The sequence below is a fragment of the Trachypithecus francoisi genome, unplaced genomic scaffold (assembly GCF_009764315.1).
Source record: "Trachypithecus francoisi isolate TF-2019V2 unplaced genomic scaffold, Tfra_2.0 Lachesis_group17, whole genome shotgun sequence".
Classification (NCBI taxonomy): domain Eukaryota; kingdom Metazoa; phylum Chordata; class Mammalia; order Primates; family Cercopithecidae; genus Trachypithecus; species Trachypithecus francoisi.
In genome coordinates, this window is record NW_022681462.1 from 44271670 (window position 1) to 44283703 (window position 12034).

The 12034-nt window shown below is 50.2% G+C and overlaps 1 protein-coding gene across 1 annotated transcript in view; it reads right to left on the reverse strand.

The window, feature by feature from the left end:
• Positions 1 to 10282, reverse strand: part of SH3RF3 (SH3 domain containing ring finger 3) — a 377754-nt gene extending 367472 nt beyond the window's left edge. Inside the window, exon 1 of the mRNA XM_033175502.1 lies at positions 8748 to 10282. Within this exon, the coding sequence (XP_033031393.1) occupies positions 8748 to 9317 (570 nt within the window). The 5' untranslated portion in view covers positions 9318 to 10282. The remainder of the gene's footprint in view (positions 1 to 8747) is intronic.
• Between the last annotated feature and the right edge of the window lie 1752 nt (positions 10283 to 12034).

Genomic DNA, 12034 nt, shown 5'->3' on the forward strand with positions numbered 1-12034 from the left:
ATCGTCACTCCCCACCACAAAGTCAGCAAGATTCAGAAAGCAGAAGTGCAAAGTCCTCATTTGGCAAATCTAGACTATGGAAGAAGAAACAAAAAGAGGTGAGAATCCACTGCAAACTCACTAAGCCCCAAATCACACCGATGCCACTTTCCTCATTAGAAATTCCTGTCAGATAAACAGAGAATAAAAAGATATAGACACATGTTTTCCTCTGCAGCATATCACCTAACTAAATGGAAAACAAATTACATGTCATTATAAATAGAGACCAATGCAATTGCTGTCCCTGGAGCCCCCAGTGCCCACTGTGGTGCCTGGTACACAGCAGGTACTTAAATATGTGTGCAGTGAAGCCAGAGAGAGAAAAGCATCATTCCTTGAACGTCCCATTCCTTGAACCAGGGTAAAAACAGTTCCCTGCGAACTCCCTGATTCTCTGGTGAGGTCCTGCTCTCAGTGAGCCCGGCCCCAGTACATTTACAGGTGCCCGGTGCAAGCATGCTTCTAAATTCTCTCACGTCTCCTCCTGACCCGAATTCCTGTGGTCAATCCTAATTCATTTAAACTCACATAAATTCATGTGAGCCTTATGCACACATTCCATTAAGTGGAAATGCAAACACCATCCTATCTTCATGTTTGTTATCAGTTAAAAAATGTAAACACGTGCTACCCAAGAGAGCGGCGACTCTTCTCGAGCCTCCTTCAGGTCTCCCAAAGGACAGCTGCAGCTCTAAATGCCCTCCAAGGATGTGCAGAGCCATTAAGGGCCAGGGGAGCCTAAAGAAGGCAGAATCCAAATCGTGCTGCAACTTTATACACTTTTTCATTTCAGCTTCACTCAATGGGAAAAGGGAGGCCCACATTACGGGGTACCTGCATGATCTGTAAACCATTCACTGTTGCCAATACCTTTAGCTTGACACCCTTTTCTTTTAAAGTTAATTAAAATTCCCATAGGATACCCATCAAGCATGCATTTTACATTCATCAAATCTGAAGATCTCCCAAGCAAGGCAAATCTGATAAAAATTAACCTTGGCCTCTTCAACTGGTGCTATCAAGAGCATTTTCCCCAGCAAATGCTTGCTGATGTGTGTGTTTTTTTAATGCACCTCAAAAAAGATCATGTTAACTGTAAAAGATAGAGATTAAATACAGATTGAACTGAAATGCACACTAGAAACAATTGCGAAACTGAGCCCCAAATTTGTCATGCTCCAGCAAGCAGGCAGGCTCTCAAAAGCCAGGAGGAAGAAACAATTGGATAGAATTCTGCTCAGCTCAATCACAGCAAGCAGCCTGATTCTAGGCAGCTGTAGACAAGCTATTGTGTCCTGCGGATGACAGAGGTGGGCTCGTTTTCAGGACAGCCTGCCAACAGGCTGGATCAGCAACTGAGCAGGATTATTCTCCCCTGCTGTTTTTTTAAAGCAGATTATGGCTTAGACATTTCTTCCCTTTTAATGAAGTTTGTAAGAATCAGGAACACTGCCTCCGATAATAAAGATAAACTTGGAGCAAATTAAAAAAGGAAACCAACAGATTCAAGCAACTACTCAGCATAGATGCCCAGTAATGCTTGACAATCCAGTTTGCACAACATGGGCTGACTGAATCTAGAGGCAAAGCGTGGTATCAGACTCACAACACACACACACACACACCCCCATGCACATCCACACATATACACACACACATCCTTAACTTAGAATACTAAATACCACAAATCCACCAGCAGCCAGGAAGGCACTCTGAAGTGTGCCTCACGCTTGATAAGAGACTTTAAGATTGTCATATTAGGGGCCGGGCGCGGTGGCTCAAGCCTGTAATCCCAGCACTTTGGGAGGCCGAGACGGGTGGACCACGAGGTCAGGAGATCGAGACCATCCTGGCTAACATGGTGAAACCCCGTCTCTACTAAAAAATACAAAAGAACTAGCCGGGCGAGGTGGCGGGCACCTGTAGTCCCAGCTACTCGGGAGGCTGAGGCAGGAGAATGGCGTAAACCCAGGAGGCGAAGCTTGCAGTGAGCTGAGATCCGGCCACTGCACTCCAGCCTGGGCGACAGAGCGAGACTCCGTCTCAAAAAAAAAAAAAAAGATTGTCGTATTAGGAATAGGCACTGAAACGACAGCCAATCATGTGTGCCAGGCACTGTATGTACGTCATCCTATTTATCCAAAGAAGCAGATAGGGCCAGGCGCGGTGGCTCACACCTGTAATCCCAGCACTTTGGGAGGCCAAGGCAGGTGGATCACGAGGTCAGGAGATAAGAGACCATCCTGGCTAACATGGTGAAACCCTGTCTCTACTAAAAAAACAAAAAATTTAGCCGAGTGTGGGGGCGCATGCATGTAGTCCCAGCTACTTGGGAGGCTGAGGCAGGAGAATGGCGTGAACCTGGGAGGCGGAGCTTGCAGTGAGCCGAGATTGTGCCACTGCACTCCAGCCTGGGCAACAGAGCAAGACTCCATCTCAAAAAAAAAAAAGAAGCAGACAGTATCCCTAATTCACTGGTAAGAAGTCTCAGGAAAGCTAGCCCATTTGCCCATTTGAAGTCTCAGGAAAGCTAGCCCATAGAAGCAGACAGCATCCCTAATTCACTGATAAGAAGTCTCAGGAGGCCGGGCGCGGTGGCTCAAGCCTGTAATCCCAGCACTTTGGGAGGCCGAGACGGGCGGATCACGAGGTCAGGAGATCGAGACCATCCTGGCTAATACGCTGAAACCCCGTCTCTACTAAAAATACAAAAACTAGCCGGGCGAGGTGGCTGGCGCCTGTAGTCCCAGCTACTCGGGAGGCTGAGGCAGGAGAATGGCGTAAACCCAGGAGGCAGAGCTTGCAGTGAGCTGAGATCTGGCCACTGCACTCCAGTCCGGGCGACAGAGCGAGACTCCGTCTCAAAAAAAAAAAAAAAAAGAAGTCTCAGGAAAGCTAGCCCAGGGCGCATGGTGAGGAAGTGTGGAAGCCAGGATTAAAACCGCCTTCAGTGGGATTCCCACCAGCCCTTCCCCTCCTTCCACGTGTCCTGGGGGAGGTGGCAGGCCATTGCCTCAAGAGAAAAGGCAGTCCTGGGTGCAGGCTTCAGATACCAGCCTGCGAGGCAACACTGTCCCCAAGAGTGTGATGGGAAACATGGGGTTGGGGTTGGGTCACCGTTTGCTCACCGACTTGGAGACCAAGTACAAGGGGAAGAAACCCTACTGTCTCCACTACTGGGTGTTGTCATGGGACTGTGACACCTGAAGCCACGGCCTCTATTTGAGACCTACGGGGTAGGGATGAGAGTGAAGCCAACACAGGAGCAGAGCAGAAGGACACACCAAGTGTGGATCAGGGAGCAGAGGGCAGAGCTGCTGGGTTAGCCAGCTCGGCCACTCAGACTAATGTCCTGTTCATGTCACTTACATATTAATAGAGCTGCCTGGCACCTGTGGCCAAAGCCACAACAGATTTGATGCTGTTTCCTGTGGGCTCTGCACACTCTGTGGGTTTAGAAGACAGCAGCCTTGCACAGAAGAGCATCTGCAGCCCTAAGGTGTGGTCAATGGAAGGGGTGGCCATTGCTTATGTTTAAAATCTTGCTACTAACAAGCTGAGCCTGTGGTAGAGTCAGAGGACTCCTCTAATCAAGGCCAAAGTTAATCTTCCAAGAAACACCCCTATTAACTGAGCGCCAGTCAGCAATGAAATTCTGGAGCCTTAATTTCCCTACCTATGTAACTAGCGACCTCACCAAGTTGCAGTAAGGGCCAGATGAGCCACACTTCAACACCACTCAACCATTAGCCCACAGCAGAGGCTTCATCCACACCTGGTCCCAGTGGGTGCTCAATGAATAATAATTTAGATTATTCACTCGCTGGCTACAAACTGCTATTTCCACACTCAGGGGCCTTCTGAAAAGGACTTCGCTGTAACTCAGCTATCATATCAACCACTTGTCTACTCTCTTGTGAGCTGTATGGTTTTCTGTGAGGCCCCCAAGTGCTGGCCTTTTCCTCTGGAGTCCTTATTACATCCAAGACCAAACCACGACAACACCCCAACCATCCAGCCAAACTGGACAGAAGGACAGAGGAACGGAATCCTAACTCAATCACTTCCTAGCTCTCTGACTTGCCCAAATATCTCTCTGGGCCTCAAAATAATAATTATACCAGCCACTTGGCAGGATTATTGTCAACTTTCCATAAGGTGATATACGTCAAAGTGCCCAGCATGCAGCAGGTACTTAGTAAACGTTCAACAGAAAATCTTGGGTATGTAAGCAGTTCAACTGTTGAGAGCCAAAGACATGGTAACGAGCTTCCAGATACCATAGACACTCTCTCTATCCTGGCCTCCACTAGCCGACCAGCTGGACTAAGCAACATTCCACATCCTCTGTAACACAGCCAAAGCCACCCACACCCACCGGAGACTACAGCCTGGCAAGGCTGGGCCAACCACTCCTGCCTGGGGAGGCCTGTGCTTATCAGGGATCTGTTGTCCTTATTCCCAACTATGCTAATGCAACTTGTACTTAAAATGCTAAATATGCACCATAATTCAATAGTCTGTAACAGGCGAAGAAGTTTGAGCGCAAAAGAAAAAAGAAAAAAAAAAGCCCCTTGGGAAATCAAGATGACCGTGTAGGAAAGACTCAAACACTGATAAAATGGTCAAATCAGGTGTAAATGAGAACATCAAACATTATCGGGGAGGACCTATATAAAATCTAAAAGATGCTCTCACAGAATCCTTTGAAAGTCTTAGTCTTCACGCTATTTGAAAGAAACAAATAGAAAATCATAAAAGGTGACTGTGGTTTCAGCTAAAAAGACAATCTGGAACTGAAAGAAAGGTCCTCAGCCCTGTACTCAAAAAATGGTGGAAGAATCATTCATGTGTGCTTATAAAATAAAATATTTAACATATATAATTTTATGATTCTCCAACTTAAAATATTTTTTCCATTAAGTCCCAGTCACATTGTCAAAGAGACACAAAAGAGACTTTCAAACAGACCCAATGTGAACATATACCACTGTACCTCAAGATACAAAATGCAGATAAACTAATTAGGCTCTAATGCCTACTTTTACATCATCAAAGGCACTGCCTAAGCTTTCTAGAGTTCTTTAATTTGTGACAATGTCCTTCCTTATAACCCTCACAGAATTCTGGAGTGACACCAGCCAGTGCCCACGGGTATCTTCTGAGAGCTGGGCAGACAGCTTGTATCTACTACCCCTAATGTCAGCTCCATCAAGAAAGCCCAAGCCAGTCTTGTTCACCTATAATAGTGCCTAGTACAGTCTAGGTGAACTGCAGAAGATGTTCTGTATAGGCTCAAATGTAAGTCAAGGATTTTTTTTAAAAATTCAAAAAAAAAAAGGAATTGTCTTATATTCCAGTCCTTATGAAATCACTTACATTAAAAAGCATGCTTTGTATTAATCCATGTGGAACCACAGAACCCTTTTAGCAAGACTCCTACTGCACTGAAACAATTTGATTGATGCTAGCTTGGGATGTTAAAGGGGTTTTCTTGCAAAATAGTGAAAACAAAACAATAAACAAACAAGTTGGCCTAAGAAATTTAGCATACATTAGCAACTGCGAGGGTTGGATAGTACCATTAAAACAGAACTGTTGAAAGGTCATTTTAAGAAGTAACAAAGAAGCAACACACATACAGTATTTGCCAACAGGCATATAAAAACACCAAGTCCGGATCCAAGGCTATGGGTACTCGTCACTGGGTATATGATTTCCGGGGCAGCAGCGTTAACTGACTCCAAAAAAGCGCTTTATCTCAAATGGCTGAGGTGAAAGCACAGCTGAGAGGTTCTGCTAACCACATCAGGGGACTCCAAGTACTCTGGCGATCACCAAAGCTGATGAAAAAGACGCAGGTAAAGGGTTCAGGAAAGGGCCGGGCGCGGTGGCTCAAGCCTGTAATCCCAGCACTTTGGGAGGCCAAGACGGGCGGATCACGAGGTCAGGAGTTTGAGACCATCCTGGCTAACATGGTGAAACCCCGTCTCTACTAAAAAATACAAAAAGCTAGCCGGGCGAGGTGGCTGGCGCCTGTAGTCCCAGCTACTCGGGAGGCTGAGGCAGGAGAATGGCATAAACCCAGGAGGCGGAGCTTGCAGTGAGCTGAGATCCGGCCACTGCACTCCAGCCCGGGCGACAGAGCAAGACTCCGTCTCAAAAAAAAAAAAAAAAGGAGTTCAGGAAAACACTGTTTCGTGCCCAGCCAGTAAAACCAAATAGAAACTGAAACTTTTTTGAAAATAATGTTGTCACAAGGTCTAACTGTAACAAAATTAATAAAGTAAGCTACACAAATACTTACCTACATACCTAAGAAAGTATACATATCCTAATTGACCCAAAAGAAGACGTGAGGAGCTTCTAATTGGGAAATGATGGGACTGTCATATTTATGGTTACCTGCTATCATGGCACATTAGTTAAGTAAGTGTCCCTCTATTAAACAACATGCAACAACACCCAGCATTCAACTTTCCTGGGAAGAGTCAAGCAATTCCAATGGACAGTAAAGTACTTAAAGTAATTTTCAGCTGAAATATTTGTCAACCAAATGTATAGGGTTGCTCAATGCCCGATACGCTATTACAATCCTTCCCACCCCTGAAGCATGTGCTGGACCTAGTGCTGTTATCCCAACATGGTAGTATAGTGCTAGTGTAGTGTGAATACAGCATGCAGGACTCCTGGTTATTAGTTAAATAAGTGCTCGTCTATTAAACAACATCCAGAAACATCCCAAACACAAAAAGTCATGAACATGACTATGCACCCATAAGGAAAGTCAACCAAGGGTCTCAAAATATGGTAAGTAAAACATCAATTTCCTGCTACTACTAAATGTTACTACTAAAAAGTTCCAATCTTCAACCCCTTTGATAAGTTCTAAAAGGTACTACAAATGCCACAGAATTCCCAGAGTGGCATCAAAGCTTCAGCCTGTTACATTTCAGAGGTTACCTCCCAACCTCCTGGTCAAACACAAGTCCCCCAAGATAAACTAGGAGGACATCTGTAAAGAGATGGTCATCAGAATGTCCCAGCGTTTTACCAGAAGCAGGGCTCCAAATACCATATATTGGAACAGAAGAGGGTAACCCACCTATTCAGCAAATAAAGATATTTAATTACAAATACCTTAGAACAAAAACAGCAACAAGGCCAGGAAGGAAAAGTTTGAAAATTTCTAATGCAAGCATTTAGCTGGATTTAATCACAATTAAAACCAAAGAAAAAAAATTCCCCTTCAGCAGGCAGCGCCCCCAGGTGACCCCCAGTGACTACCCCTGACTGTCGCCATTCTTCCTGATCCATAGGAAAAAAAGCCCATTGCAGCAAAGAATGGCATTTAACTCAAGTTCAACATCCAAGAGTTTAAGTTCCTTTTTTTTTTTTTTACTTTTTTTTTATTATTATACTTTAAGTTCTAGGGTACATGTGCACAACGTGCAGCTTTGTTACATACGTATACATGTGCCATGTTGGTGTGCTGTACCCATTAACTCGTCATTTACACTAGGTATATCTCCTAATGCTATCCCTCCCTCCTGTCCCCTCCCCAAAATAGGCCCTGGTGGGTGATGTTCCCCTTCCTGTGTCCAAGTGATCTCATTGTTCAATTCCCACCTTAACCTTAGAGATTGGCAGTACTGTCTAAACCAGGTGCTAGAATGTTCCCAGCATTTCAGGATTACACATAGTGGAAGGACTAGGCATCACCAACTCCTTAAATAGTCAAAAGTAGAGAAATAAAGTTGCGTTTCTAAAGCAAATTATTATTTCAATAGACGACTTTTTTTTTTTTAACATTTAAGTGCTTTTCTTCTTTTAAAGACATTAACAAAACCCGGGTCCTTTTTTTCCCACTTAAACCAGTATCCCATGCCCTCTTCCCTGATGACAGTTCACAAGGTGGCAAGGGTGTGTAAAGACAAGCTGTAAGACGCTTTTAAAATCAAATCACTGAAGCCATCCAGAGAAGGTCTTTCATCTAAAACAGAAGCAGTGAAAGCCCTAAAATGCGGCTGTACCAAAAATAATAATAATAAAAATAAATAACCCCCGTGGGAATGCAACCCTGCCTGGGAGCCCAGGAGAAGACCTTGGCTTCTGGTCAGACACTGCCAAGTCCAAGAAGGGCTGGGTCAAAAGGCTCCTGGGGCCTCCAGATTAACTCCTTCTAGACTACTAGGAGTTTGTGATCAGCATTCTTCCAAACCCCAGTCCCACTCTGCCTTCTGCCCTCCCCTCCTTAGCCAGACCGCAGGCAGGAGGCCCGCGGGCTTCCCAATGCAACCATCAGAGCCCTGTCAGAAACGTTAAGCTCTAACTTTTCTCCCGGCAGGCCCAGTGTGCAGAGGGACTGTCTGGGGATCCAGAGAAAGAAGGTCCCCGTTTCTAGCGAGATGCAAGGGTGATGCTAAGTTGAAGAGGCAGAATAAGAAGTCCAGCCAAGGAATCAGGGGTGAGCGCCGGGACAGGAAGGCGTGCCCACACCGCAGAGGACGGGACACACGTGAACAAGCGACGAGGTGCCCTGGGACCGGATGCCGCCACCGAGCAAGCGAAGTTGGAGGAAGAGCAACAGCGGAGTGGGCCAACACCGGGCCACGCTTGGTCTCCTCTGCACCTCATTACCCCCACGCCGAAGCACCCACACACTCCCACGTGCCGTGACCACTTCCGCGGAGAAAGATACCCACCTTTGCCACCGGCGCGCTCCTGCTGGTCGCCAGCTCCCGCAGACTGCCAGTGGCGCTGCCCGCGGCTGCTGAGAGGAAAATCGGGGAACCCGGGGCGCTGCCTGTCGCGCCGCCCCCGCCGCCCGCGAGCGTGGGGGCCGCACTCTGGCCGGGGACGGGACGCGCGGGAGGGCTGCCGCCGGGGCTGGTGCCCGCGCGGGGCCGCTGACGGATGCCGTCCAGCAGGCGCACCAGCAGTATGTTGGCGGGCAGCTCGTCCACGCCGCAGCCCACCAGGATGCGGCACTCGGGGCACCGCAGCTCGTGGCGCGAGCACACGATGCTCTCCAGGCAGCGGCGGCAGAAAGTGTGTTGGCATGGCAGCACCTTGGCCGTGGTGTCCAGGCGCTCCAGGCACACGGAGCACTCCAGCAAGTCCAGCAGCGACGACTCGTCCATGTCCTCGCCCGCCCCCGCGGCAGTGGCCGCCGCCCGCCGCCGCCGCCCGCCTGGCCTGTCCTCGTCGCCCTCGCTCTGCGCAGCAGCGGCGGCCGCCTTGGATGCGCACAGCCAGGACGCTCCGAGCAGCATGGGGGAGGCGCCCGCAGCGGTCTCGCGCGGCTGCCTAGGTCCCAGGGCCGGCGTGGAGCCCGCCACCGGCAGCCGGCATCAGGACCGGGGAGCCGGGCTCCGCCGTGACTTTCTTCACCCCGGCTGCTGGCCCGAGGCTAGGACTGTGGCGGTGTGAAGTGGCTCGCCGACCGGCCTCCGTGCCTGGGACCTGAGTTCCGCGCGCAGCGAGCTAACTCCCTGCTAGCCAAGCCCGCCCAGTCCTCCGCGCAGCGCCAGCGGCTGCCGGCTACACCTGTCCCGCCGCGCGTCCGCCCCGCGCGGGGGCCGGGGGTGCTGCCGGACCCGAAGCTCAACGGGTTCTGTGCTGTAAGCGGTGGCTCGCGCCTGGGAGACCAGCGGCAGGAAGTGCGGGCAGCGGCCGGCCAGGTCCCCGGGGAGGCCGGGGCGCGGCGTGCGCGCTCCCCCGCGCAGCTGGTGAGCCGCACCGCCCCCGCGGCACCTCCATGCGCCCCTGGCCTGCTCTCAAGTGGCTGTTCTCCAGAGGGTTTAAACGGACAGTTCCTCTTCCTCGGCCGCGAGCACGTGCGCGGGGGTGCGCGCGGTGGTCACGGTCACTGCGGGGCGCAGGGAAGGAGGCGCCGCGCCTGCAGGACCTCCCTTCTCCTGGGCGCACGCCGCGCACGCAGGCGATTAGCCTCGTCCCCTAGGACATCGCCAGGGCTCTAGGGAACCCCTCCTGCGCAGGCTTGGCCCTGCCTCCTCCAGGCTTCCGAGTCTTTTTCGGCTTTTCGTGAGCCTCAGAGAGGGACGTTTCCTGCCAACGCTGCTGCGAAGGAAAGTTTGGGCGGCGTTATCCCGACTGCCTTCCTCGCCAGCGCCGGCGAGCAGCTTGGGGACACGGCTGACGCCCGGGCATCCTCCCCGACGACTCCCCGGAGCGCTCCCAGTTCTGACTCCTTTCCGAGCGGCGTGCAGAAGTGACAGCCCCGGAGCTTCGTTCGGGTGTAGGTGTGAGGACGTCCCTCAAGGCAGGAGGGGAAGGCGCTCCGGTTGAAGCGGGTACCCCGGGGCCCGCGCCGACTCCTCCCGGTGCAGCCTTGGCTCTCCGGAGTCGCAGGTCGTAGGTTGGCGCCGCTGCCCGCCGACCAGCACCCTGGCGCCAGGCGCCCGGCCCCGCGCCGCACCCTTGGCGGTGCTGTACGAGGGGCTCCAGCGCCCACTGCGGCGCAGTCTGGTGAACCCCGCTCCAATTTTTTCCTACGGAGGCGCAGAGGAGGGGAAATTCGCGTTCTCCTTCCCGACGCCCCGGCTTCTGGGAGCGTCAGAGCAACGGAAGTACGTACGGGAGGACCGAGAGCAGCAGGGAAGTTTGGCGGTGGGCTGGGGTCGGCAGCGAAGATTCCCTGCCGTGCGCTGCCCCCTCGTGGCCGCTTTGCGTTCCCGTCCAGGGCCCAGCACAAACCAGGACTGGCTGGACGCTCCACAGCGTGTTCACGGCTAACATCAGAAGAGTCGTGGAGGGCCCCCCTACCGGCCAGCCTGTGCTTGTGGTTTGTGAAGTTGTATGATCTTTCTGTTATTCAGGAAAAAAGTACTATTTGTTGAGGCTAAAAGGCCAAAAGCGTGCTATATATTATTTAATCCTCTAAACAGCTCTGCGAGATAATTATTTTATTTATTTATATTTACTACATAGCTTTAGACAGGATCTCGTTCTATCAGGCAGGCTAGAGCGCAGGGTGCGATCACGGCTCACTGCAGCCTCCAACTCTTGGGCTCAAGCCATCCTCTCACCTCAGCCTCCTGAATAGTTGAAACTACAGGTGCGCCACTACGCCTGGCTGAATTTTTAATTTAAATTTTTTTTTAATTTAAATTTTCAGGGTCTCCTTTTGTTGCCTAGGCTAGTCTCAACCTCCTGGGCTCAAGAGATCCTCCAACCTCGTCCTCACAAAGTGCTGGGAGTACAGGCGCTAGCCACCATGCCCAACCTGTGATAATTACTTTAAACTCATTTTACAAATGAGGAAAGTGATATTCATACTTGTAAAGCCATTGGGGCTGAATTTTCATTTTTGTATCCCCAGAACTAACACATAAAGCTGACATGCCATTACAGTGTAAGCTCTCTGTAAGCTACAGATCTTTTCCACTATAATACCCTTAGTGCCTAGGGCAGTGCCTAGCATGTAGTAGGTGCTCAATAAATACTTGGAGAATGAATGAAAGGATGTCTCTCTCTCTGTCTCACTCGCTCTCTCTCTCTCTCTCTCTCATCACCTACTCGTGATTTGAAGGCAGATCTTAGTATCTCATTTACACATATCCTGTGCTTATATCAGGATGCTAGTCCCTGGAAACTTTGCTTCTGATAGCAGCAGGTGGCTTTCCTAACCCGGGTGTCTCTCAGCAGTGTGGATTTCCATCTGTATGATTTACATCAGCGCCAACAACAGGGTGAGATGGAAGGCATCCCAGAGCTGCCTGGCTTCCCTTGAGGGCTGAAGGAAGGGCACACACCTTGCAGTGCATGGAAACATATTCACATGAGCCACCTTTCACGCTTACCCTTGCTCAGGAATAAGGGGAATTTTTTAGAGGACCCAGGATACTTGATCCAAGAGCAGGTGGTAGACACAGCATGCAAGGAGGAGCATAAAGAGGGGACCCGTCAGGCACTGGGAGGGCTCACAGAGAGCAAGGACTGCCTGTAATGACATGCCCGGATGATTTTG